Raw genomic sequence first — 26,777 nt, 5'->3', positions numbered from 1 at the left:
AACCCACTCAGGACCTGGTGCTCCCGAGGAGGGCTGCCAAGCTCTCCCCGGCTGTCTGCTGATAAGCTTTGGTGCTTTGCAATTCCCCTTTCCAATTACCGGCCCCGCTCCCTGCGCCAGCCGGGCCTGCCGTGAGCTGCTGGCTCCGCAGCTACCTGGGGGCTCTCGGACGGAGGGGTGGAGGCGATGGGAGGCACGGGGGTGCAGAGCGGGGAGGTGTCCAGGTGCTCTCACCTCACGGATGTCTTCTGCAGAAGCCCTTGGAGTCGTCCTCATGGCTGGGGATTGAGTGACCTTGCTGAACGACACAAACACGGCCTTTCCGTGGGCCCCCTGTTGGAAAAGTCCTCGTAGCCAGCAGGAGGGTGACTCACGGGAGCGCCCGGGTGAGGGGTGTTGTGGTGTGACCCCCGTCACTGGAGGCCAAATGGCAGAAACAACCTTTTGAAGCGGCTTGGGTATGACTGACCCGTTTGGGTACCCTTAGGTTCCTACTGGCAACCCCCCAAGCTTCATTTTACAACAACACAACCAAAATTCAATACCAAACCCATGATTCCCGCTATGGTGGGCTCCATGTTTCCCCTTACCATAGGCACATCCCATTTTTGATAACATCCCCATAAAATTATTCACAGCCCCCATAACAACCCCTCTGGTCTCCCACCCACCCAGCAGCCACCCTGCAGCCTCCGGTGGGCTGCTGCCTCACCTTGCTGCTGCACCGCTTTCCCTGGTGGAAACCCCAGCTTGTTTCCCCCTTCCCTAAATTCCCTCTTCCCAGGGGCTGGGCTCCTGACCCAGGCTGGTACCGAGGTTTTATTGGTGTGAGGCTGGAGTCAGGCTCAAGCTGCCACTGCAGGGAACACGCTCCACAATTAGCTTGGAAAAGAGGTCTCCAGGGGGACAAAGGGTTTCTCACCAGGAGAAAGAGCTCTCTATTAAAGTGTCAGCTCAGAAGCAAACCTTATCTGAGTTGAGAACAAAGAGGCTGCGGGCTGGGTTACGATTTTTAATATTTTAAGGAGCTGCTGTTTTGAAAATGCTTTATTTATTTATTTATTTATTTATTTATTTATTTCTCCTAAAAGCATCAGAATGAATGTGTGTGAATTGCGACGATCTAGCCTCAGCCTTGAAAGAAAAGAGGCAACAAGCATGGCTCGGCAACTATCCTGAGACCCCTGTGGAAAGCAATAATCTTGAAAAAGCCAGTGCAAGCTATGTTTTCAATTTATAAATTAAATGTATTTAAAATTTATGAACTTTGACTGCATGAGTAACTACTTCATTAGACTTTAAGGCTGCATGTTTCCTTGGCTTTTTTCATGGTAAAGTAAAACACATTTCTAATAAACATGGAAAGAGATTCCAGGATAGAGTCACTACTTTTATGTAAAGGACCCTCCAGACTCATTAAAAAAGTTTACCACCTAAATAAAGCAAGCACGTTGTAATTCTTGAACCCATAAAATTGGTAATATATACATAATATCAGCCTTTTCTTGCATGTACACCGCTTGATATCAATGAACGACATATAGTAAGGGTTTTACTGTAAGGAAATTAGCATATAAAACCGTGTTTTGGTACGTCCTAGGCTGTAACGTGAACTCGAGAAACAAGAGAACGTAAGGCGGGCGCTGCTCGAATTCACTCAGCAAGTACGGCTAATTGTATGCACGGCCTTGGGGAGAGCGCTGCGGTGCTTTGACACCCAAGCTCCAGCTGTAACTGGAGCTGCCCTGCTTCTCCTACAAGACCTATCGGGCATTTAGACCCCCTTCCACAGCCAGGGGACGTGGGTGTGAAACCCACCGGTGGGGCCGTGGGTGGTGAGCACCGTGCATGGGCCTGCAAGACGAGGCTGAGGCCCAGAGAGCTTTCCCTGTACTTTCACCGTGTACTCTTCCCTTCCCTGGCACTGGCATGCCCACAGCAGGACTACTGCATGCTCTTTTGGGACCATACTGCAAGGGGGATGAGGAGAACTGGAGGGGTCCACGGCCTGGGGCCTGGTGTCTTAAAGCCTGCAGTGTCTGACTTGCACATGGCTGGGCCTTGTGGTGGTCACGGCTCCAGCTACCAGGACATCACAAGGCAGTGTAAGAGCAGTAACCCCCCAAACCCTTACACACGTTGTGGGCAAAGGCATAGGAGAATCTACATGAGGCTGAAGGCTGCACCTTTGATTTCAAACCTTTATCTTTTCCTTGGAAATCATTTGTTTTTTCTCTCTGACTCCAGGAGTAGCCAATACCAGCCATCTTCTGGCGACAAAACCTAGTTTTGTGACAGCCTGAACTCGGTTGGGTCCCAATGATGGAGCTCTTTCAGTAAGGTGCATCTTTTTTTTTAGGGGGGGCAGAAGTTATCCACACACTGTACTAAGACACCAAACCCATTTCTGAGGAACAAGTCTCTTGAGTTTACCACCTTTCCCTTCCTTTTCCAGCCCTTTCTTCCCTAAATCCCTGCTCCAGCTCACACTGCTTCCTCCAGACACCCACTGGACTCCCACACCCGCCTCAGCGCCCACCTCAGGGCTAGAAGAGCTCCTGGCCTGCCCTCAGCCAGAGCCAAATTCATCATCGGCTTGACCACACGGCACTTTTAGCTTGGATGAAACAAAAATTCCAGGGGCAAGTGGGCTGTCGTGGCTGTGACTGCCTCCATGCTGCTGTATGGTGTGGTACATGAGACACTTCACCTCGTTTTCAAGCCTTGTGGTGACAAATCCCTCTTCCTTTTCTTCTTCAGACCTCACCTCTACTTCAGAGCGGTCAGAGTGAGCCAGACTGCATGCAGGAACTTTTACTCTGCCCTAGCAAAGCTGTCTGTTGGAGGATAATCCCCACCTTGGTTTTTACACAAGGTCTTGTTTGTATGATTTGCAGCTGGAGCTAAATTTGTGTTCTGTTCTTCTGCCTCGGGATTAGTGGCACAAGAATCACAGGATTTGCCTTTTCCAGCAGAAACTGTCCTCTGCACAAACCCTTTCCTCAGACAAGTGTCCCCAGCCTTCCCACAGCCCCGGGGCTGACACAGCCAGTCCTGTCCCAGCCTTCCAGCTCCTGGCCTTTGGGGCCACTTTGAGGCCATTGGGGTGCTCCAAATACCACGGGAAATCTCACTTCACGGGTTCTTGCCTGACAGCAAGCCACACAAACCACCCAAAAGAGAACTTTTCCCGAGCCAACTCTCGCACATTTGCAAAAAGGATGGGGTTGCTGAGCAAACAGACCTGCTCCATCTCCGAGTTCTGTGATACGGACACCATATGGGCCACCAAGCTGGTCCCCGCTCCCCAGAGCTTTTGTTTGCGTATATTGCAAGATCCTTAAAAAAATATAAAAATAGCGAAAGCCCCCAGTGAGTTCACTAAGTGAAACAAGCAGGTAAGGTAGTGCTGCATATGGTGCTAGTAAAACTGTAATAGTGAGAGTTGGCAAGAGCCAAGCAGCCTTTGTATTAATTCTCTGGAGCTTCAGGTATAGCCTAATGTAATTACTTGCCCTACTTTGTAGCATTTTAAGAGAAAAGTGTGTGTTTTAAAAAGTTATATTTCCAAATAAAACAGTCAGGTCTGAAGCAGACAAAGTGCCTGATTCTGGTTCCTCTGAAGTCAATAGCAAAACTCCCGTTGACTTAAATCAGAGCAGGATTATGTCCCAAATCTCAGAAATAACAGCAAACAGAGCTGCACTCTTTTTAAATTCACTTACCAGGCTACCAGATTGTAACCCATATTGCTCTCTGATTCACTTTTTTCTCTACTTTTTTCTCTGGAAGGTCCCAGCTCCACTGTTCGGGTCTCCATAGACATTGCTACAGCTTAAATTTGTTTCTCACATGAAGACACCTGCTTTACAGACACGAAGTGTAGGTGGGTGAATCCAAAAATCGAGTTTCACTGTATAAATACAATGGTTTCATTCAAGAAACGTTCATCCTGTACTTCTGTATTTCAAAGCAGTCTATCAAAATGTCATCTATTTCATTTTCCTGGGTACCGTAGCTACAGAAGCCCTGAATGCTGAAGCCATTTACATCTCTGTGAGCAGAAGAATTCAGGGTGGTTGGAGGATTATTAGGAGGAGCTTGTGTTTCTTTCTGATGATGTATTTTTGCAATTGATTAAGGTGTTTACTCTACTAACTTCCCTGTTAAGGGGAAGTCAGTGATACGTGAAACCCACCTCTAATTGTTTGAATGCTTTCCACATTGTTTGTAAACTCTTATCAAAAGTCACCTGAGGCTGTAATATATCTAACCAGCAGCTCCTTTCCAACATGCAGCTGATAATATCACTAAAGCCTAACCATTTAATCACCAATTTAAATAAGAATATGTATCTGATTGCTTGTATTTCTTGGGTTTGCTATCTAATGGATAAAGATAGTGCTCATGGGAACTATTTTTTTCCCTTGGATGTCTGAAATCATCTCACCATACCTATTTTCTTTAACAATTTTGTCCTCTCAAAGTTTCTTGAAAGTGGATGAAAATTCTCAGAAATTCTTTCTGGGTAGAAATGTGTCTTCTAGATTGCCATTGATGCCTGAATAACAAGGACAAGAAGCTGTGCTGTCTTTTTGTCTTTTCCTGACTTCGATCTTGCCACGTTGGTTGTCAACAGAGCAGCCAGAAGTGATGCAGAGCTGAAACGCATCAAGACCCTTGCGCTGCATGAACATTGGCTTTTGAATTGCTCCCCAGACCCCACCGTGTGCCAAGCAGCACGTGGAAAAGCCCTGCCGTGGCCACCTGGTGCCGGAAGCAGCCTTGTATCAGCTTGCAGTTCACCTTCTCGTATGGTTCCTAAGAGTAAGGCGCTTTCCATCGCCTCGGCTCGCCCCATTATTTCACCTCAGGTGTTTATGGTCTCTAATCAGCACCTACCTCCCCGTACTGGAGTTTGTCCTATACCTGCAGTGGGTTTTTCATTCGGGCTTCTCCTGGCCTGCTTTCAATCACGCTGGTCACGTGCCTCCAGAGGTAGATGGAAAGCAGATTTTATTAAATTGGCATGAAATGCAGTAAAGCTGCACTGACTTTTTGATAACTTCAGTCCTGCGGTTCACAGCGTTTATTATCAAGGTTTTCCCATCGGTTCTCCACAGCCGCTGTAGGAGATCTCCCCACAAGTGCAGTGAGGGGAATAATGTGCCTCCCAGCTCCTACAGCCCCGTGTGGGGCAGGGGGCACCAGTGGGAACCAGCCCTATGCTGGATTGAAAGGGCAAGATTGAGGAGCAAGAGGGAATGCCATGTTCACACCCAGCTGGGCAAGAGGGACACACAGACAGGCTCTGGCTCCGGAGCTGCATCTCTCTGCTTCACGTTCCCCACCTGCCAAGAGGAAAGGCATCAGTGTTTTCTCTGGCTGTGAGCCTCAGGCTTTCAGGTGCTGCACGGGCTTCCTCCTCGCGGCACCTTTCCCCCTGCCTTCTGCCCGTGCCCACGCCTGTGTAACGAGGACTATCCCTGACCATAAATCCACCTGCACCTTTTTACCTACCAGGAAGCGCCGCTTACTCCCTCGATGAGTGACGCTCGGCGAGGTGAAGAGAGACGAGTGCAGGCACACGCACCACGCTCTCGGTGCCCACAAGTACGCACACAAGTAGAGAGCTGATTAAATATTTAATGAGGGAATATCGTAAGAAGATAGGACAGGCTGTGGTGATCAGCCAGACAAGCACAGCAACCAGCACATTTTACACACAATCAGCCCTTTTATGCCCTTTTTTACCTACCTCACCCCCCCTTGTTCCCCTTGTTCCTCCTGCTCCTCCTTCCCCCCGCACACCCCATGGGTTTGCAGGGCTCTGCAGTTTATTTTTCACCCTCCCTGTCCGGGTCCCCCAGTTGATAATCTTACCAGCTGCGAGGTTCGTCCTTCCTGGAAGTGGCTCCTGGAGCTCGTTAGCTCACCAATTAGCGTGGCTGGGAGGCCTGTTTCTGGTCATTGCCTCCCGGCTTATAAGTCCTCCACCAGACAACCCTGCAGGAACAAACATTCCCACACGTTCCTAAATCAGCGTGACTGACCGGGCTTGGTTCCCGTCACCTCCTCCCTTCCCTCCGATCCCATATTGCCTTGAAAGGGGCCCTTGACCCCTTAAGGCAGCAGGTGCTCTCCTTCTACCCACCCCTACAGCCGACGAGGTGCCTGTGGCCTCCTGTATGGACCCAGGGCCTTCAGGTGTGCCTGCAGAGCTTGTGAGGGCGATGCTGTGGGGACATGGAAGAGCCCTCTGGACCCTGGGTTGGGCAGGGGGACATCAGGGTCCCTGTAGAGCGGTGTCCTCTCCTGGCTGCATCTCCTTGAGTTGCCTCAACCTCCTCCACCTCCTCCTCGTCCTCCTCCTCCTCCAGCAGCCCCAGCAGACGGGAGCAGCTGGAAACCCATCAGGGGTCTGCGGCACAAGGACCCCCCAAACCTCCCAGCCTTACACGGGGTCCTGCTCCCCGAAAAGCAGCGTGGCGAGGGCTGCGGGAGGCGCTGGTGTGGAAAGCGAGAGTGGGTTTGCTCGATGTCGGCGGTGATCGCCGCCGGCGTTTCCGCCAGCTAAATAAGGAGCCAGCCACGAAAAAACAAATCCTGCTCTCGGTTTCGCCGCTGCGATCGGGGGCGTCTCATCTGGTTTCTAAGGGGAGCGATGGCTGGGTGAAAGGGCTGTGAATAATTTCGCTCTAGCAGCTCGTGGAGACGCGTGACAGTCCGAGGTTTGAGATCGTGCGAGCTAGCCCAGGGCTCTGTCTCAGTTTTGCTTTGAGGTAACCCAGATATTCAAAGCGAAACCTGGCTAAAACCACGGTGGGGACTTACTTTTGAATTTCACCCTACCCAGAGACATTTGAGGCATGCAAATGAGAGCCCTCCATCCCCGAAGAGGCTGAGGCCTGAACTTGAGGGCAAGTGAAAGCATCAGACATCAGACGGGGGAGGTTGGGGAAGCCCTGGGGGGGGAGACAAATTGCCCTCTGACTGCGGCCGCTCCCCTCGGGCACCCCAACTCCTGCATGAGGACGGGAAGAGGTTGGGAAGCACTGAGGGGCTTTTGCTTTTAAAGTCTTTATCCAGGTAGGTGGAATGAGATTGTATCACCACGTTTAATTATTAGGCAAATGACGAGATGGTGCCTCAAGATCTCCACAAAGAGAGTCGAGAATCACTGCTCTCCGCACGGACCCCTGATTTCCCCCCCCCTCGCAGCAATTTCATCCCCGGGAACCCCTCCCGGAGCTGTTTTCCAAGGCAGGGAATTTGTGCAGGCTCCATCTGCGGTGGCTCCAGCTCTCGCCCTGCATCCCAGCCGGGTAAGTTGTTGAAAGGATGACCTCTAGTGGCACCGGGGAAGCTGCTCTGCCCAGCCGCCCGCTCCCCTCCCACCCTGACACTCCCAAAACTGGGGAAACTGGGGCTCGCCAGCACCTCTGGTAGAGCGACGGGGAGAAATGTTGCGGCGAGGTGGGCACCCCCATCTCCCTCTGTGCCCTCGCCATGCTGCAGGTGTGTTCAGGAGGAGGAAGAGGAGGGAGAGGAGGGAGAGGAGGGAGAGGAGGAAGAGGAGGGAGAGGAGGATGCCTCCTCCTTCTCCTGCACTCCTTCCTGCTGCCTTCCAGCACCCTGCTCACACAAGACCAGCCCCCAGGGCAGAGCCAAGCCCCTCAGCCAACAGGGGCTGATGTTCTCCATCTCCTCAGCCTTTCTGGGCCTTGTCCAAGGTCCTTTGGTTTGAGCGAGGTGAGGAGGTGCACGCTCAGGATGCGGCTCGGTCGGGAAGGCTGAAAAAGGGCCGAAAAGGGGATTTGTGTGGGGCCAGCCCCTGCGGCACATTGCCCATGGTGTGACAGCAAGCGTGGTCCCTGCCTGGGGATGTTCATTTCTGAATTTAATCCTTGGTACTGCTTGCTCAGCGGACCTTGCTAAGGGACCACAGTGCGGTCTCTCTCTTTTACCTCAGACTGATTTCTGAAGAACAACTGGGTCATCCCAGTGGAAGTACCCTTCCCGTGTACAGCTTGGTAGCTTTTCATCGATTTTCTCCTTTCACAGCCTTGTCTGAGTGTACACAAGCTTCTAGACCCAGCCAGCAGCGTGCAGTCCACCCCCAGAGGCTCTGTACCTAGCTTAGGATGAAGATGTTCACATCTCAATCAAGAATGAAACATGTTTCTGGACATAAAATCACCATCACGCCCATCCCTATCCCACTCTACACCCCATTACAAATGCTAATCCCGCTGTCAATGCACATCGCACCAGAAAAAAAGTGTTCAGGGTTTTTAATTCACAGCTCAGGTGTGCTAAACAAGGGAGTTGAGAACAACTCTCTGCAAAATAAAAAACACGAAATTAGGAAAATTTGGGGCACAGGAGTTTAACCCAGCGGTGTGCAGCCTCCCGATGAGCATCCACCCATCTCTGTGGGTCTGGCGCTGGTCTCTGATGACGTGCATGGAGCCCGGCAGCGAAATGTGGCCACAAAATGGTGAAACACGGCCAGATCACAGGAGCTGGGGACAAATTTGCAGCCGCAGGGGTCCGCAGGGTCTGCCCAGCCCCTGGGGAGGGCGGTGGGACCCACAGGCATCCCGCCCTGCTGGCAGTGGCCGGGGTGTCCCGGAGGACCCCGATCTTTCGCTCCCTGTCACGAGCAGGAGTACAAACCCAGGTTTTTCATCGAGGCATTCAGTCTGACAGCCACGGCCAGCCCATTAATATGTGAACCCGGTGTGGGTGGGGAGACGGCGCGCATCCTTATCTGCGCCTTCCGAAGAGCGAGGCTCGCTGCTGAAATGACACAGCCCTCACTTCTAGTAAATACTAATTTTGCCCTTCTTAGGAGCTGCTGCTTGAATCAGATTAGGAGGATGACTCTGTTGTCACAGCCTGACTGAGCGTAGTTTTTTTTTTTGTGTTTTTATAAAGGGCAATATAATAAGTATCAAGGTCACGGCAAGGAGGTGATTTCATGTGAAATTCTGTGTTTAGTAATCAATGGTCAAGGCCAGCCGAAGCAATCTGGTGACTGTCATGGTGGAGAGATGGGAAACTACTGCCTCCCTCAAATTTCCCTCAGCTGTAGACAAAAATAAAATAAAATAAAATGCCACCCTTCATTTCTCAGCCTTTTAAAACCACTCAGCGTTATTCCCACTTTCTGTCAGAGAAGCCGTGACTCAGCCTGACGCCGCCCATCCGAGCAACCCCACTGAGGTTCAGCAGACCTGAGGCACTTAGGGTGAGCCTAAGCATCCAGGGACAGGAGAGCAAAACCCTCGAAGACGCTGCACGACAAGGGCAGGGGATTGCACCGAAGAACTGGTGGGACCCTATAAAAGCGCAGGACGCTTTTTTTTTTTGAGGACGGGGACCTGTTCCTTGCACTTGAATGCTCTTTCAATGCGATCATGATTTTAAACAGCCCCGAAGCCAGGCTTTGATCGGGGCTGTGGAGAACAAAACGCTCCCCTCCGACCAAACATCTCAAATTTACGCGTTTCAACAGCTCACGGCTGCGCTGGTTGCTGCAGACAACTAAGGCTGGCAGGCAGCCAGGCCAAAAGAAAAGAAAAAAAGAAGAAACAAAGACAAAAAGAAGCTAACTTCCACAACATGCTAAGCCACACGGTACTTTGTCACAGGCAAAATATTCACCGAATAGCAATCACGAAAGCAAATTCACGATTTTAAGAACCTCTGAAAATTTCCAGCGTGGCTCACGGGGCAGGGTCCCTCTTCGAGCCTTCCGGCCGCGCGGTGCTGAGCCGCCAAACCCCGGCTGGCAGAGCAGTCAGATCCCTACCTGAGAGGTGCAAATCACTTGGTATCTCCTTCAGCATCTCGTGACAGAGCCGCGGCCCGTGCGGATGCCGTGGGAGGCACATCCCCACCCCTAAAACCCTGCACCGAGGTTTCTGGCATTCCTACCTGCGCAAAGCCTTGCCAGAGGGAAAGGGGCTTTGGCCTGAATACGCCAGTGGTGAGGGTACCCCAGGAGGCAAAATTGCCACTAGGAAGAAAAAAATTGGCCACCACGCTCCTGGGAGCACAGAGAGGAGACCAGCCGCAGCTTGGACTCAGGAGACAAGCATCAAGAAGAAAAGGCACGTAACAAAATGTATTGGAAAAACGTTGAGCCAACAAGCCCCAAAAACTGGTCCTTCAAGGTGGTAGGGTTTAGGATCTGTCTGTCTGGTCTTTCAAGAAAGCCCTAAAAAGAAAAAAATGCCAATTGGAAAAGAAATCCTGATGAATATATGGAGATGGATAAATCTGGATATAAGCCAGGCGTTTAAAGCACCACCAAAAATCAGTCTGATGAAATGTACAGGTTTTAAATCGCTGTAGTTTACGTGGGGCATTTTCTTGAGCTGATGTGCAGAGCCACGAGACAGCCCTTACTGAAAGGAAGGGACAATGAAGCACATCACCCACCTGAAGTGGTCTTCAGGTCTAAAGCCCGGTCAGGAAAGTGAGCTGCAGAGAAATGCAGGACCCACACAGGGTTTGGTGCCATTTTATCGGGGTAGGACTCTGAGACCGTCACGTCATTTCTCCATGCAAGGGAAGAGCGCCAGAACACCTCCCTTCCCTACCTCCAGTGACCTTCAGCCTTTCTGAGGTTATGCAGTAGCGCAGGTAAGGAGGACAACTGTGCAAAACCCTCGAGCCCATGAAAAGCAACAGCCAATTAACCCTGCAGCCTTGAACGAAGTGTTACTTGCATGAAAATGGTCCTCCACGGGGAAACTGCAAAGCAAAGCTGAGGACGTGCCCGGAGATGTTGCTCTCAGCTTATTGTTCAGCTCCCAAGGTGTTTCTTTGTTCCCAGTTTCCCAAATTCTTGTGAAACCCTCTGCTACTTGGAGATCTCAGCATCACAGGATGGCTGAGGCTGGAAGGCACCTCTGGAGGCCACCTGGTCCAACTCCTGCTCCAGCAGGGCCACCCCGAGCAGGTTCCCCAGGGCCTTGTCCAGGTGGCTTCTGAAGCTCTCCAAGGAGGAGACCCCACAGCCTCTCAGGGCAGCCTGTGCCAGGGCTCCCACACCCGCACAGCACAGCAGTGCTCCTGGGGCTCAGAGGGAGCCTCCTGGGGGCCAGTTTGTGCCCCCTGCCTCTGGTCCTGGCACCGGGCACCACCAGAAAGAGCCTGGCTCTGTCCTCTCTGCAGTGTCCCTTTAGGTGTTAATCATTAAAAATTATTATTGTTAATAATTAATACCAGTTATCATAATTTAAAAAAAATAATTAATAAGAAGCCCCCTGAGCCTCCTCTCCTGCAGGCTGAACCGTCTCAGCCTTTCCCCATGCTCCAGCCCCTTCATCACCCTCACAGCCCTTTGCTGGACTCCCTCCAGGCCTCTCCTGTACCGGGGAGCCCAGGGCTGGACACGGGTGCACGGGAGCACTGCGTGCACGTGCAGGAGCAGCCTCTGGCTCTCTGCGAAGTTACATCCCCCCAGCACTTTCTGTGCCGTGACAGCTTTTGCCCAGCAGGTACTGTTTGGGTTGGAGCTGTTGTGGAAACACTGCCTCAGGGGCGAATGCTGCTGGAAAATTCCACCTGACAACAGATGAGCAGTTTCTGCGAGTAAAATTCACCAGAAACATTCTGTTTTCGTAGATGAAAACAATAAGGGCTGTGGGTGTCCCCATCTGTGGGGGGCACAGAGAGCAGCAGCAGCACGAAGGAGCCACGTTAAGGCTGCACTGGGCGTCTTGCAAACGAGGAGAGGGCTGGAGCACACCAGTTACAAGACGTGGCGTCCCGCCAAAATAAACTGTAGTGTGAGCTCGTGGTGACCCGGGCTGGATCGAGGTGTCTTTTTGGCACCTTCGATGCCACAAATTCTCAGCTCAGCACCTCCTGCATGCCCACTGCTCCTGCCCGGGCCGCGGCTGCACGTTATGAGCAGAGTGTGCAGCCCCGAGGTAACAAAAACAGGTAAAAATAGGACCTCTGTTCTCCAAACCTGCCTTCTGATTGTCTTTTTTTTTTTTTTTTTAACAAGTGTTTAAACATTGTTTTTAACCACAGAAATCAGATACTCAGACAACTTTCATCTCATTCCTGCAGAATCAAAATGGAGCTTCTCGCGGGGCGGCGGGGCACCGGTGATGCTCGCGCTCAGCAGAGGAAGTCGCCTCGTAACGCGAATTTCCCGGGTATTTCTCCTGCCAGGCACTGCCCCAGCCCCTGCGGCTGGGTGGCCCAGACCATCACCACCTGGAAGCCCTACAGGCCCCGCAGCCCACCCAGACCCATATTTGCCCCTTGGTGCTGACCATGAAGGCCTGAGAGCTGTGTGGGTCTTCGTGGCCAGGGTCAGGGCAAGCCCCCATCTCCTGAGACATCACCCCCAGACCAAACCAGGGCATTGCGTTCAGAAACAGATTTCAACCGTGCCATTACTCAGTGTTTTTCCCGATGCAGATGTCGGGCCAGATTAAGTTTCTAGTGCTCCAAAACTCTGGTAATGACTTTCTTGAGATTTTGGTCACCAACTGGCAAGAATCTCAGCACAGGTTTTGCTCTTTCTGCACCTTTTTCAGTCACCTTGAGCTGAAGCCTGCCCAGCATCATCCTCCCCCCATAGCTGCTGCTGTCAATGGGCAAGAAAAGTTGACATTGAAGCCAGATGTCCTCCTAATTTTGGTTCCGCTCCCCCGCCAGGTGAACAGCAGAGGTGTGGAAAATCCCTGCCTGTCGTCTTGAAACCGAAAGCACCTGGATCGGAGATTTTGTGTCTGCACCCGAGGCTTCCTGAAAATGTTTTGCACCTGAAGACAGAAACAGCAGCTGAAGCCAGAGGGGGGGAGGAAGCCAGGAGTGGCGATGAGGCAATGGAAAGAGAGCGCAGAAGCTTCCTGCCACCCCTGGCAAGGAGGGGATGCTGCCACCGCCGCCTCACGGCGCCAACTCCATCGCACCTGAGGCACCCCAGCGGGGCTTGGGCAGCAGCCCAGAGCTGGGGCTGGAGACCACGCTTGGAGCAAGTGTGGTGCCAGCACATGCAAGGCTCCTGGAGACCCTTCGCAAGCTTTCCCCACCGATCCTGTGAGCTGTGGGTCTGGGGGAGCGAGACCCATCGGCCTGCGGGACGGGAGGGGAAGGCGGCCATCGCAGGGCCTGTGGCAGCGGGGCAGCAGGACGTGGCCTGTCCTGATAGTGGTGCCTCTTCCTAGGCCAGCACGGGGGATGTGGTGTGAAGAGTCAGTGACTGAGAGCCAAATTTGAGGGGATCCTTCAGACCAGCTCCAAAGGGCTGAAGGGTGGTGGTGGGTGTGATGGCAGCCTGAAGGACCAGCCCCAGAGGAGCCACGGGGGGGGGTTCTTCTGGACAATGCAAAGCCTGCGTGAAAAGGCCTCCAGAAGCCAAAAGGGGCTGCAGGGAGTCCTGGAAATACCTGGGCCAGCTGCTGGCATCCAGGGCTTCGCAGGAAAGGGTGGGGAGGGTTTGCAGGTCCCTGTTTTTGGGTGGGGACAGAAGTGGGGCTGGAAGAGCATGGAGCGAAGAAGAGGGGTGGGGGAGCAGCTTCTGCAAGGTGCTGTGAAAACACAGCGAGGGTGCAGCCAGGACGGAGCAGGAGCACCCCGAGGAGGGGCGGCCTGGTGCCAAGAGGGGTGCGGCAGGAGCAGACCTGCACCCAAGGGAGGGTCCCGGCCCGCGGCGGGGCCGTGCAGCGGGTGGAGCTGGGCTGCACGCCTGTAGCGCAGCAGCACCTGCTGCACGCAGGGCAGGAGCGTGTTTTGCACAGAAGAAGAACCCACTTCCTTTCTTCTGCCTTGCAAAACTAAAAAAATATAAAATACAATTGGGCAGAGAGCACGTTGCTTCCCACCCCCTCCTTATTTCCAAGCTGTTCCCAGACAGGGCTGGCACCCGGACCCGTGGGCTCCTCCATGTCCCGCTGGGGCTGGCGCTGCCTCATGGGGCTCGTCCCTCCTCCGGCCTCCCCGGCCCCACAGAGATGCTTCGACCTCTACTCGGGGTTGAGACCCCCAGAGCCCCTCTACGTGGCCCTCCCTGGCACTGTGGTGCCTTCCCGTGCTCACAGTGATGGGACAGGACACGATGGGACCTGGGGGTGATGCTTTTGGGTTTTCCATGCGAAACCCTCCTGCCACGAGCGCCAGGGAGGGAGGGAGCGAGGCCAGGAGCCTCCCGGGATAACGCAACCCCTTGCCCACCCTCCGTGCTGAAGTGACCCCCGCCTGGGTGTGAGCGGTGGGTGCCCGAGCCTTCGCCTCATTTTGGCAAAGCGTGAGGTGAAGGACGGTCCCGAACCCACTCCCGGCGGTGTGCTCAGGATCAGGCCTTCCGCAGGGATAACCCCGTGCCGTGGCACGTCCTCTGTGCTCCGTCGTGACCGAGCAGCTCGAGAACATCTGAGCCTGGCACAAGTTTGGGTGGCTTAGCTATGAGCATCCGTGTGCGTAGAAAATCCCCATCTCACGAGGGAATATCTTCTGTAATCCACTCAGCAGCTATTGTCCCACCAGCAGACCTCTCCCCCCAGGCCGTGCAAACCCCTGAGCACCAGAAGCGTCTCCCTGAACAGATGATTGTGAGCAAATTTTCATTATTAGTCTTGCAGTCGTAGAAGTCGATGCCAATATCATTCAGTGTGTAATCTCTGTACAGATGACTCACTGCACACGGGTACACAGATTAGTGCTGAGCTTACTGTCGCGATGCTCTAAACGATTATAAATATTATGCAATTAAAGAATTGGTTGAGCTTCGCCAGCATAAAGGGAAGTTTAAGCTTAGCTTAACTGTAATCTTAACCTTGACATTTCTTAGCCTCAGTGCTTTCCAGTACTGCCCTAAAGGTCCCCTGCTGGGAATTTCCTAGCTTTACTGGGAGTTTTTGGAAGGAGAAAAAAAATAAATAATAATAATAATAAAAAAAGAAAACAAGTGAGGTCATCACCACCAAGAAGAAAAAAACCCCAACCACCGAGCAGAGCCTGAAATCCTCCTGGGATCTGAAAACCCCCCCAGTCCCTCCAGGACACAGAGGCTGTGGGGAAGGCTGCCCTGCTGTGGGGGCTGCGGGGCAGGCTGCACTTCTGCAAACGTTTTGGGAAGTGCCAAAAGCTCGAGGAAAGCACTCAGCCCTGCTGCGGGACACAAACCGTCTGACCCCACGAGAATGGTTTGCACCCACCGGGCTCTCCATCCCTCCTCGGATGGAGGTTTAATGGCATGTGGGGTGTGACAGGTGTGATAAATGTTGTCCTGGACTTTTGGGAAAAGGTGAAGATGCCCCATAAGGCTGCCCGGGCAAGGGGCTGAGCCCCAGGGTCGGAGCTGTTGGCTTTAATCTGGTGCATTTTGCATTCTGGTAGAAGTTGTCAGAGTAAAACCCAAAGTCGGCTGCGATGGCAGGAGCGATTGCTGCGCAGGTACAGTCATTTGTCTTCCCCGGCGCTGCCACTACTGAGAATAACCCCGTGGCTGACAAATGCCTCTCACACACCGAGAAAAGAAAAAGAAAAAAAAAAAAGCCCAGCGAGAACACACGGTTTTACTAAACCTAAGAGAGAAAAAAAAAAAAAAAAAGCCCAAAACTCCCGGTGCTTTTATAACGTGAGCCAGTACCCAGAGGTGCGCAGACACAGCCGGGAGCACGGCGCTGGAGGGTCCTGCGCTGGGGCGGGAGGAAGAGGAGGAAGGAGAGGAGGAGGAGGAGGAGGAGGAGAAAGGAGAAGAGGAGGAGGAAAAGGAAGGCAACCGCGAGGTGGGTGTGTGTCCGTGCATCTGTCACAGCGCCCGTGTGCACCTCGGCTGCTGGGCGCTGCGGGACCGCGGAGCGGGGAGCAGCAGCGGGACACAGCCACAGCCACAGCCTGCGGTGAGGGGAGGCTGCCCGGGACGGACAGATGGACAGGGTGGGGATGGACAGGGATGGACAGGGTGGGGTGGGCATGGACAGGATGAGGATGAGGACAGGATGGATGGGATGGGATGGGATGGGGTAGATGGGATGGACGGGATGGGATGGGATGGATGGGGATGGACTGGATGGGGATGGATGGAGGGTGCTGGATGGGACAGGGCAGGCACAGACCCCACATCCCAAAGCACGTCGAGGAGCAGAGCACACAGATTTGGTAGAGGGACGTGTCCCACTCCTCTCTTTGCATGGGCAGGGGGCATCACCAGCACAGGGATTTTTCCTTTCTTTATTTTTTATTTTTTTTAATTTTGTTTCTGCCCTCCAGACCCCTCTCTGCCCCAGCCCCGCCTCTGTCTGGGCATTTTTTCATTGAGTGCCCCCATTCCCCCCCGCAGCGATGAATAAATTATGCCACTGCCACGAGACGAGTTTGGGACCTTGTTTGTGTGACACGCAATTCTCTCTCCCCCTCTCCCTCCCACCCTTCCCCCTCCACATCCTTTCTGCTATTGCTTGGATGTGCAAAAACACAACAAAAAAAAAAAGAAATTAAAAAAAAAAATAAAAATAAGAGGAGCTGGTGACGAGAAGCAGAACGAAGACAATGAGTCACAGCCTTTGTTTCTCCCCGAAATCACCAGGGCTGCGTTTTTCCAAATGACTGGGGCTGAGCGCTGCCGGGGGGCGGCAGGGAGCGGAGGGGACGGGCCCCCGGCTTCCTGGTAAGGGGCAGCCCGGGGCTGTGGGTTTCACCTCTCTTCTCCTCCCAGGGGAGGAGGAACTGGCTGGCAATGGCTGCTGTGGAGGCCGCCTTCCCCCCTGCCAACCTCACCGCCGTCAACCAGAGCGGCTGCGACGTGCACAACCACCAGGTCTCGGCCAAAGTCACCTTCTCGCTCTTCTACACCGCCCTGCTGGTGTTCGGCGCCTGCGGGAACATCCTGGCCCTCTGCATCACCTTCCAGCGCAGGAAGAAGAAGCTCAACTCCACCGACCTCTACCTGGTCAACCTGGCCCTGTCGGATGCCCTCTTCACGCTGGCGCTGCCGGGCAGGATCGCCTACTACGTGCTGGAGTTCAACTGGCCCTTCGGGGACTGGTTCTGCCGGGCCACCGCCTTCATTTTCTACATGAACACCTACGTGGGCATCTACTTCATGACCTGCGTCAGCGTGGACCGCTACATCGCCGTGGTGCGCAGCAGGCACCCCGGCAGGCTGCGGAGGATGAGCCGCGCCAGGGCCGTCTGCGTCCTCATCTGGTTCCTGGTGTTCCTGCAGACGGCGCCGCTGCTGCTGCGGCCCATGACGCGGCGGATGGGGGACAGGCTGACCTGCATGGAGTACTTCAACTTCGAGGAGGTCCCCAAGCTGCCCTACCTGCTGCTGGCCGCCTGCGTGCTCGGCTTCTTCCTGCCCGTGGGCATCATCCTGGTGTGCTACGTGCGGATCAACCTCAAGCTCTGCCAGACCGCCAAGGAGAACCCGCTGACGGTCAAGAACGGGCACCACCGCCGGGCCTTCACCGTCATCCTGGTGGTGCTGCTGGCCGTCCTGCTCTGCTTCAGCCCCTACCACCTCAACATCGTCCAGTTCATGGTCAGGAAGATCCTCTACCAGCCGTCCTGCCGCGAGCAGCAAGCCTTCAAGATGTCCCTGCAGGTCACCGTGGCCTTCATGAACCTCAACTGCTGCATTGACCCCATCATCTACTTCTTCGCCTTCCGGGGCTACAAGCGGAGGCTGCTCCGCATCTTCAGGAACAGCGGCTCCATGGCCACCTCCTCCACTGCCAAGACCCCCTCCGAGAGCAACAGCAACAGCCAGCCCCAGGGCTCCAGCTCCGTCTAGAGGCACGGCCCCTCCTTTTCTCTCCGGCCGGCAGCGTACGGACTGTGCCCCGCAGCAGGACCCGCCCTGGCCGAGCCCCACCAGCTCTGCGGGGCACGGGGCCACCAACCCCACCTGCGGCTGCTGGCCTGGAGCAGAAGGGCCCCGTTCCCACCTCCGCCCCAGAGCACGCAGCCCGTGGTGGCCACGGGCAATGCGCCCGTCCCTGCTTTTCTGCGTCCCTCTGTGGTGGGTGTGCTCCGGGGAGGGGGTGCAGGGTCCCTCGCAGCGCCCTCCAGGAAATCTTCACCCCTGTGCTCCCCGCAGCCTGACGGGAACGGGGGAAAAGGGCCTGGAGGTGGCCTCACGGGGCCTTCCCTTGGACCTGAGCGCCCTGCAGGCTGGCCGAGAGGGGTGCATGAAGTAGCTGAGGTTGGGAAGTGTCTCCAGCAGGATCTTCCCGGTCACCTGGGCCCTACAAAAAACAGGTGGGACTGCAGGGCTGGCCTGAAGGCAGCCTGTGCCTGTAGGGCACGCCACAACGGCCGAGGAAGAGCTGGCATGCAGTAATGGAGGAGTAGCAGTGGTCTGAACGCTGCCAGGGAGCCTGGTGAGGGCCACCAGTCCAGCAGCCTGCTTGGAGCACCACCACCTCGAGCACCAGGCCCGTGGTGCTAGACATCATCCCTGCCACCGGGGACGGACTTCTGAGGACACCAGGCTGGGGACAGCAGGACACAGAAGGGACGGGGAGGGAAGGGCTCGTTTGATGGAGAAAGGAGAGGTGTTTGATGGCCCGTGTCACCTGAACACGCTCTCCAACCTGTGCGTGCTCCCCAGCTGCTGGTGCAGGAGTGTGAGCAGGGGGCATCTCCCCAAAACCGTGTGTTCATTGAAGAGAAATGGGCGCAGCAGCGCACGTTCTCCACTCTTCATTCATCCCCCGACCCGAACTCCTCGCAGGATGGCCCCCAGCGCCCTGCACGTTTCCTGTGGCTCCGCCTCGCGAGCAACCTCGATGAGAACATCTCTCATCCCTCCCCTTATCAGCTCCTATCGCTAACTGCACCGCTGCCGCCGCTGCTGCTCCCTTCCTGGCGTTCTCCCCGCTGCACAGGCGGCTGCAATCAGCGCCGCGCTGCTGCCATCAGATGTGGGATTCCTGCAGAGGAGCGCGAGCAGACACCCGTGCAGGGGCCAGATAACATCTGGGGAGCGGCGACCGCAGCTGGCGGGCAGGGAGCTGTTGTCGCTGCGGGGACGGGGACACCGCGGCCGCGCCCCGGCAGCGCATCCTCTGCAACGCTGGGGCTCGCCGAAAGAGGGAGAGCCGAGACCTCATCCAGGGCGAGCGGTATTAATATTTCTGTATTCATATTCTGAAGTCACCTGGAGCTGCTCCTGCTCATCGCACGCTGTGCCAGAGTCTGCTTGATGTAATAAATGCGGTGGTTGGGAAGGCTGGGGCAGCTGTGCAGCCTTCATCAGCGTCACGGATGGTTTTCCAAACACAGTTCCTGCTGCGCCGTCTCGATCCAGCCCAGGCTGCAGCCTTGTGACCTGGAGAGAAGGGAAAGTTGCTGGGTTTATCCCGAGGCAGGGAGCACGCTCATTTTGTGGTCACATGGCAGTGGCGGATCTGCAGGGAGCCGTGCAGCCAGCAGGCCTACGTGATGCAAAGTGAAATTCCCTTTGTGTGCTGTGAGCCTGGCGGTTCAAAACCCCTCGTGAGTCAAAATCCTCGCTGTGCCTCCTGCTGTGCCGCCCCTCCGCCCCGTCTCTGCAGGCCTCTCCTTCCTCCCCTGTGCGCTCCATGTTCTGTGCTTCTGAACCCACTGCTGAACCCTCTCCTTCCCCTCAGCTCCCCCTCTCCTTCGCTGAGCTCAGAACCCATTTCCAGTCTCTGCTTCTCTCTGTTAAAGGCCAAATCCTGCCTTCAGTTCAGCCGCGATCCCCGAATTCTCCCCCCGCTTCCGAAGCACCAATATTGCTGCTTTCTCCAACGCCACCACTCAGGCTTGGCTACAGCCTCCTGCAAACAGGCGCAAGCCCAAAAAACTTCCAGTTTCCTCTTGGAAAGTCCTTTGCAAACAATCACACGCCAGCTGCTGGGCGGCCACCTTGTGGAGATTTCCACCACCTGCACCCCTTCTCCAGGTCGCCGCCGTCTGCTTCGTGCCCTGTGCTTGCACTGGAAGCTCTCGGTAGCGCGTAAGCTCTTTGAATGTCCATGAAAGGCTACGTGTGCTTCCCCAAAGCGTCCTTTTGTAGGGCGGGAGGAGTGTAATCCTCCTGAAAGTTAAAGCAAGCACAGCATGCTCTGCATAAGCACATTTACCTGGATAATAAAACAGGCTCATGCGTCTGCACATAAACACATACGGCGTTTGCGTGTTCGTGTGGCCCTCCTGGTAAAACAGTATTTATACTCAGTCATATAAAATGCTTATTTCTGTGGCTGCCCAGTGAAAGAAAGCTAATTTCATTTAGGTTTTCCCTGTGGAAGAACACGTACAAGAGACTAAACACACCCATGTACGGAAGCAAGAAGCAGTTCAGATGAATGCTGTGCGTTTATTTACCTTCAGTTTATTTACCTGCAACAGCCCAGCTGTGGTCCTGAGTGCTTCCAAGTGCGGACACCCTCGCGACTGCACACACACTCCACATGCCCGTGGTGAAGGAGCTGGGTCCCAATCCTTGCACACCGGCTTCTGATTTTCTGGAACGAACGCTTAGCTGCAGTTCAATTAGTCAAAGCGATAAATAAACATTTTCTCTCGCTCTCTCTCTGTATATATCCATCCATCCACCCACCCACACCTATATACACATACACTCATAACCAGAAAAGCCACAGTTTGTGCCATATGTCCAGTTCCCTGCTGTATGTTTTGCTTGCTTGGTTTTTGGTTTCAGCCAAAAGTAACGGGACCTCTTCAGCAGGCGTTCACAAGGGCAGGTGCTATGGATAGGACAGGGAGGTGCAAGCACCACTCGCTCAGGTGAGGAGTACCTGTAGTGACCTTTAGCACTCGTTTGGGGACAGGAAGATGTGTTAGGTGCAGAGCCCAATCGCTCTGCATCTTAGCAAAACGTTCAGGCTTGAGAAGCTGGCAGCTTATCACGCACGTTTCCACAAAGACAAAGCTCCCCGTGGGTGTTTCTCAAAGTATCACAACCATCTAGGAAAGTCCCCGGTAAACGATTCCGATGTTGTCTCAGCAGATAACATTCCCAGCCCGTCAGAGAAATCAGAAAAGCAGCTGCTGTAACTTCAAAACACCACCTCGTGGCTTTACTAAAGTCAGCCCGAGTCTCCTACGGGCTTAAAATTCTCTCAGCAGAAGTGTTTTGTGTCCTCTCGCTGCCTACACATGGGTTTGTGTCACACACCAACAAGGAACGAGGCGTTTCAAGTCATGCTGGACACAGCACCGTGTCAGCTGGAAGGAGCACACTCCTCACACCCACAGAAATGATCCACCAAAGTTTCACAAGCGAGTGGAAACCGACTTCTTCTCCAGCTCTAGTGCACGAGGCTTTTTCTGCATTCTCCTACGAAACAGGAACTCTGCTCAACTGCATCGCACCCCTCCTTTTACCACTTCTATTTTTTTTTTTTTTCTCTTTGGAAATCACAACCCGGGAAGTATTTTGAGCACAATCTGCTCTCGCAGATATCAAGGGGGGTTTTCAGCCGACATCACTGAGACCTGAGTTGTGCTCCCCACGTCTGACCACGCTTTGGGAATCGCTCAGCAAAAAGGGGCTTTCTGCGCAACTTGTGGATACCCTCCGTACAGGTCAGGGGGGGAAAGGATTTAGACTTGGAGAACATCCACCACCGTGTCCTGGATGCCTCTTTACATAGTTTAAAGTCACAAGGGAGAAAGGCAATGTCTGAAAGGGCACGTGTCCTGTTTAGCTTACCCTGGGATGGACCTAAATTTCCTGAAGACAAAATTTCCCTTCCGAAGCCGTTATTGCTACATACAAAAAACACTTGTAGAGGAAGAATCTGTATGTTTCACAATTAAAACATGCATTCATTTAAAAATATTTAATGGATTTCCCTATCCAGATCATTGTAGGTCTCTCTAGCAGGTATTCTTACATTTAACCTTTTTAAGGCAGCCAGGTTCCAGCTGTCTGGGTAGAGAGATGTGCCCAGGCTACACATGAAAAGTGCCACTTAGCTTCACAAAACCAAACTCTCCCACTTAAAAAGCAAACCCCGCCTAAAAAATGTGATCACAGCAGCAAGCCCAGCCCTGAAGTGGGTTAATCAAAGCCCTGGAAAACACAGAGTAACTCCAAAAAACTTCTTAATTCCCCCACTGGAAAGTACTGAAAGATATGTAAATGACTTGGACGTAACTACAGAAGAATGCCATGTAGGTACAGACGAATAAACTTGGTGCCATTTCTGTATAAGCACTTGGCTGCCCGAAGGACTTTTTTCAGTTTTATCAGTTAGTTACAAAAATAAGAAAGGTATCTCCCTCTCTATGAATCTCGTCCTGTGGTTTCCCGTTGTATTTTCCAGGCCAAGTATGACCGCAGAGACCTGTGCTTTGGCACACACACGTTCGTTTGGATTTTCCAAATGCTCTTCTCTCTCCTCTGTTCTTTCACCTCATTCCCAAACAGTACCACTCCCGCCTGGTTTTATCACAGAATCACACAGAATCACAGAATTTCTAGGTTGGAAGAGACCTCAAGATCATCGAGTCCAACCTCTGACCTAACGCTAACAGTCCCCACTAAACCATATCCCTATGCTCTACATCTAAATGTCTTTTAAAGACTTCCAGGGATGGTGACTCCACCACTTCCCTGGGCAGCCTGTTCCAGTGTCTAACAAATGGAGGTGTTCACCTCTCTCCAGCCCACCTCCCAAAACTCCTCAGCTGCTCATACCGAGCACGTCTGAGAGTCCAGCTAAGTACATTTAATTATGAATTTAAACTTCAAAATCAGCGTTGTACTACGTTGGCGTTACGTCCTGTCAGCTCCTGTGCTGCTCTGAACCACCCTTAAGGTTGGTATTCCTCTCTGTGACCAACAGTAGCTGCTCGAGAGAGCGATGATTGACCCACATCTCCAAAAGTAGAAAACTAGAACTATATAGAAAAGATAGTTTTTTATATTTTCCCTTTGAGACAGCATGTAGCCAGCTCAACACATGAAACCGGCACAGAGGAGACTGAGCACACATCCATCGTTACAGAAGTTTGTCTGAATTAGACGTAGAAGCCGTTCAAATCATTCCAGTTCTGACCTCGTTGTACCACTCGATCCACTTTTATTGCTTCCAGTGAGTGTCCTCACGCCCTGTGTCTGAACAGCAACTTTCTCAGTTTGTAAAATTTCAATTTACAGTGGTCGCTGACCACAGCTTGCAATACGCACACGAACGTCCTCATATCCTACCTGCGCATCATGTGCTGAATGACAACTTTTATTTAAAAAGGAATTCAGGAAATAAAATATTACAGGCGTTAATAAACCTTCCTGAAGAATGACAAATAGTCCCAAAACCCCTTCCTGAACTGAAAATGAAGTGATCTTCAAACATCTTATTATTGTAGTCAAAAAACAGGTACTGTAAAATAACATGTAAGCTAGAGAAATTAGGCTGGTAAATGAAGAAAATACAATTTTTCTCGACAGGTAGTAAATCTAGTTGTGGTGGTTGCTGGAGCCTCTTTCCCTAGTCATTAAGTCTGACAACATGTCTAACAATGATTTACAAGAGAAAAAAAAAACACCTACTCCATTTAAAAAATAAATTTAGGTGATATCCAGTAATAAGGAGAAACTAAAGTTATTTCGAAAAGGATAACCAGGACAGAAACCACCAATTGATTTGAAGGCTTGGGAACATTTCACATCGTTCATGAACATTGCTTTCAACCACCGGTCACGCAGAGCCAGCCTCTTCTTCCTGACGCTGCTTGCAGGGACGACCTTCGTCAGTCTGTCCAGCAGGTGGCTTTGATCCTCTTTCAGACGCGTACAAACCCCACGAGGAGAGTTCCTTCGCACAGAAACCCATCAGTGCTGCAGTAGAAAATTAGTGGCTACATTTAAGTCATTATTTGAAGCCCTCAAAGCTTCCAGAGCATCTCCCCTGGAAAAGCCCATTTCCATAAGTCGTGCGACCTGTAAGAGAAATGACATCAAACCACTGAAAAAACAGAGTTTTGTTCATACTGCGTGTGCATTAGCTTTGTGACAGGGTCAGGGATCACCTTTTCCCTCTAATCAGTCTGTTCCCACAGAATAAGCAAGCACAGGTACACGACACCACAAAGACACATCTGGGACAGCACGCTTGAAGATACTGTCAGAGAAAGAGGTGGCTGCTTTGTGACAGTTTATTAAAAAAAAACAACCTTTTACTGAAAATGTATTTTCCTAGTTGGTCTAGTTTTGAGAGAAGGGTGAAATGGAAAGGAAGCTTTGTTGCCTGGCTGGCATTGCTTGTATTTTGGTACCATCTCAGGGCTCACTGCTCTGGAGAAGCACAGGCCCTCGAGAACCCAATGGTGACCAAAATGTGGGATTTTGCAGCACCTGGGAAAACCTGTCTGTACAAACTTTGCTGTACTTTCCTTGAAAAAAAAAAAACACTTCTCCAAAGGTCATAAAAAACAACGCATAAAAACCAACAGCACATTCACTCTAGGTGGTTTGTACGATTAACCTGAAAGCTGCCCCTACAGCAGAGGCAATGCAATACTTAAATTGGGTTGGTAAAATTCATGGAAGGATTCTAAATATTTCCAAAACTGCACAAATCAATGACATCTGATGGAAGAATTACCTGGACATGGGCATATTAAGAGAGTGATTTGGGTAATCAGCAACCAATTGATCAAGCTTTTCTGCAGTATCACGAACAGACACCTAACATTTTTGGTTTGTGCTAAGGGATACTCAAATTATTAAATGGGAAAAAAACGTGCATATGATCAAATTTAATCTATTTCAGTTTAAACTGCATTAAAAACCTACAATTCTCCACTAGGTATAACCGAAAGTCGCTACGTAACTAATTCCTTTTTATACTTAATCACCCATAGAGGGGAGAAAGAGGCTGGGGTGCAGCGTGCAGAGCTAACCACGGCCGCTGGCAGCACGAAGCAGCCTCCCTCCTGCCCTGTTATCACGCTGGCCTGCGAGCAGACACCGCAGCTCCCGAAAGTGGAAGCTGCGGGCTGTGAGCTGCTCCTCCACGGGCAGGCTTGCACGGAGGGAGCGGGAGCATGGCCAAGGCCCTTCGTGTCTTGGGAGGAGCCTTCCTGGGGCACACCAGCACTTCACGCAACAGAGGAAAGGTGCAACTGGAGGCAACCTTCCCGTCCTCCAAGACACCCCCGGAACATTCAGTATTTTTCATCTTTTCTGCCTTGGTGGCTTGTCGAGTTGCTAGGAAATGTTTGAAAACTGTTACCTTGGCTGTCAAAATATCAAGCATGGTGCCTGTTTGGTGCGTTTCACCCCTTCTCCCCTTCACTCCCCAGCGTCAGTTTCTCACCTTCTTGCAGAGAGAGACACAAGCTGTTACTTTCGACTTCTCTGCGATACCAAACTGGATTTCAGAGCCGCTACCTTGCTAACGCTTCCTATCTCACATGTTTCACCTAAGGCCATGGGCTTTATGAGAACGAGGCCAAGCGATGGAAATAAAAGCTAACCACAGAAATACACTTCAGAAAGAAAAAAAAAAAAAAAAAAAAAAAGCCAGTGGCCACGAATTCTAACTTTAACTTTCAATAAGTGGCGGATGGAGTCGCAACGTTCCCATTTACAGAAATATCCAGCGAGCACGACGAGGGATAAATTTTAACAACAAAAAGCTGTTTTTGTCTGAGCGTATTTTAATCACAGGAACTGAATCCAGCTCCAGGAAGCTGAGCTGCACACTGGTAACGGTAATTTAAGGTACTAAAAAACCCACAAGACAGGCAGAGATTTTTTGTACCAAAAGTGTTGCCTACGCTTGCAAATTTGAACCTGGGGAACAGACACCAACCTTGCACTCCTGCCACTCACTCTGAGACAATTAATTTACGGAGCAATCCTGAGAAACCAAAGGTGCCTGGACTTCTTTTTGCCTTGCAGGGCACAGCGCTTCGGATGACAGCAGCCAGGTGATCTCTCTGACTTCAATGTGTTAGAAAATGCAAGCGTATATTGAAGTGCTTTCATGAATCTGATCCTGGGTCAGTTTTGGGGTCAGAAGCCCCAAAACTTTTTTTTTGTTGTGTTGGCTGGTTCTTTTTTTTTTTTTTTCCTCCTTTTCTGATGTAGTCATCGATGAAGTTAACTTTGAACATAACCCAGCACTGAACCAAAACTGGAATTGGATCATAGTAACGACTTCTCTTTGGAGCAATCTCATTCTAAAATAACCGGAAATAACAGCACGGCACTAGCAAGTGTTGATTTATCTCCTTAAAATGGGAAAAAGGGAGAGAAAAACTCACTCTTGAAACCTAGTCTTGTTCAAGAAGAGCAGAGACCTTAGACTATGAAAAGGCCAATGCTGTTAACCGCAGATGGGCTAAAAACTGGAGAAGTTGATCACACACAGTAAATCCTGAACAGAAAAACAAGCCTAATGTTCAGTTCTTCAGCTTCCTAGTAAATCATCCTCTCTTCTGAGAAAACAAAACTGAGCCAATCCAAACCACACACCAAACCAAACCAAACCTATTGACAAAAGCCTAAATTTCCACTGGGCAGAACACACACACAACTCCTCTCTCAACCAGATCGTGTACGGAAACATCAAAGTTTTACACCAAGCGTGTGCTGCAGTCCACAGGTGGCATAACCTTTTTTATTTCCAAACAGCTCCATGACTGAATTGGAAAATTAAGCTGGAGACCTCAGTGAAGGAAAAAGCTGTATGCCTACAGGGAAAATGGTGAAATCTATTTGTCGTTCTTCCTTTTTTTTGGAACACGTATTTTATCAGATTTGGGTAGTCCCCATTAGTGAAACTGTCTAA

The 26,777-nt window shown here is 52.0% G+C and overlaps 2 protein-coding genes and 1 long non-coding RNA gene across 5 annotated transcripts in view; 1 reads left to right on the top strand and 2 right to left on the bottom strand.

The window, feature by feature from the left end:
- Positions 1-218: 218 nt before the first annotated feature.
- LOC137854332 (uncharacterized) lies at positions 219-6,090 on the bottom strand. Of its 2 annotated transcripts, XR_011095099.1 has the most exons (4): positions 5,884-6,090; positions 5,521-5,633; positions 4,903-5,351; positions 219-333 (listed from the first exon to the last, which is right to left on the bottom strand). It is a non-coding gene; the product is annotated as an uncharacterized lncRNA (long non-coding RNA). The 2 variants fall into 2 exon arrangements; XR_011095100.1 differs by lacking the exons at positions 219-333; positions 5,521-5,633 and having other exon boundaries at positions 4,999-5,351.
- Positions 6,091-15,616: 9,526 nt separating this feature from the next.
- On the top strand, positions 15,617-20,131 carry LOC137854307 (G-protein coupled receptor 183-like). 2 transcript variants are annotated; one of them, XM_068677590.1, is made up of 2 exons: positions 15,617-15,764; positions 16,694-20,131. In XM_068677590.1, exon 2 carries the CDS (start codon positions 16,715-16,717, stop codon positions 17,771-17,773), a length of 1,059 nt encoding a protein of 352 aa, XP_068533691.1. In that variant the 5' UTR covers positions 15,617-15,764; positions 16,694-16,714; the 3' UTR covers positions 17,774-20,131. The 2 variants fall into 2 exon arrangements, with proteins under 2 accessions (XP_068533691.1, XP_068533681.1); XM_068677580.1 differs by having other exon boundaries at positions 15,749-15,878.
- Positions 20,132-23,195: 3,064 nt separating this feature from the next.
- Positions 23,196-26,777, bottom strand: part of UBAC2 (UBA domain containing 2) — an 87,249-nt gene continuing 83,667 nt past the window's right edge. The window contains exon 9 of the mRNA XM_068677604.1: positions 23,196-23,920. Coding sequence (XP_068533705.1) covers positions 23,813-23,920 — 108 coding nt within the window. The 3' untranslated portion in view covers positions 23,196-23,812. The remainder of the gene's footprint in view (positions 23,921-26,777) is intronic.

This window comes from Anas acuta, chromosome 1, assembly GCF_963932015.1.
Source record: "Anas acuta chromosome 1, bAnaAcu1.1, whole genome shotgun sequence".
In the NCBI taxonomy this organism is placed as follows: domain Eukaryota; kingdom Metazoa; phylum Chordata; class Aves; order Anseriformes; family Anatidae; genus Anas; species Anas acuta.
This window is presented reverse-complemented; position numbering and strand designations above follow the sequence as displayed.

Coding starts and splice junctions, on each gene's coding strand:
- LOC137854307 (XM_068677590.1), top strand. CDS start 16,715: ATGGCTGCTGTGGAGGCCGCCTTCCCCCCTGCCAACCTCACCGCCGTC.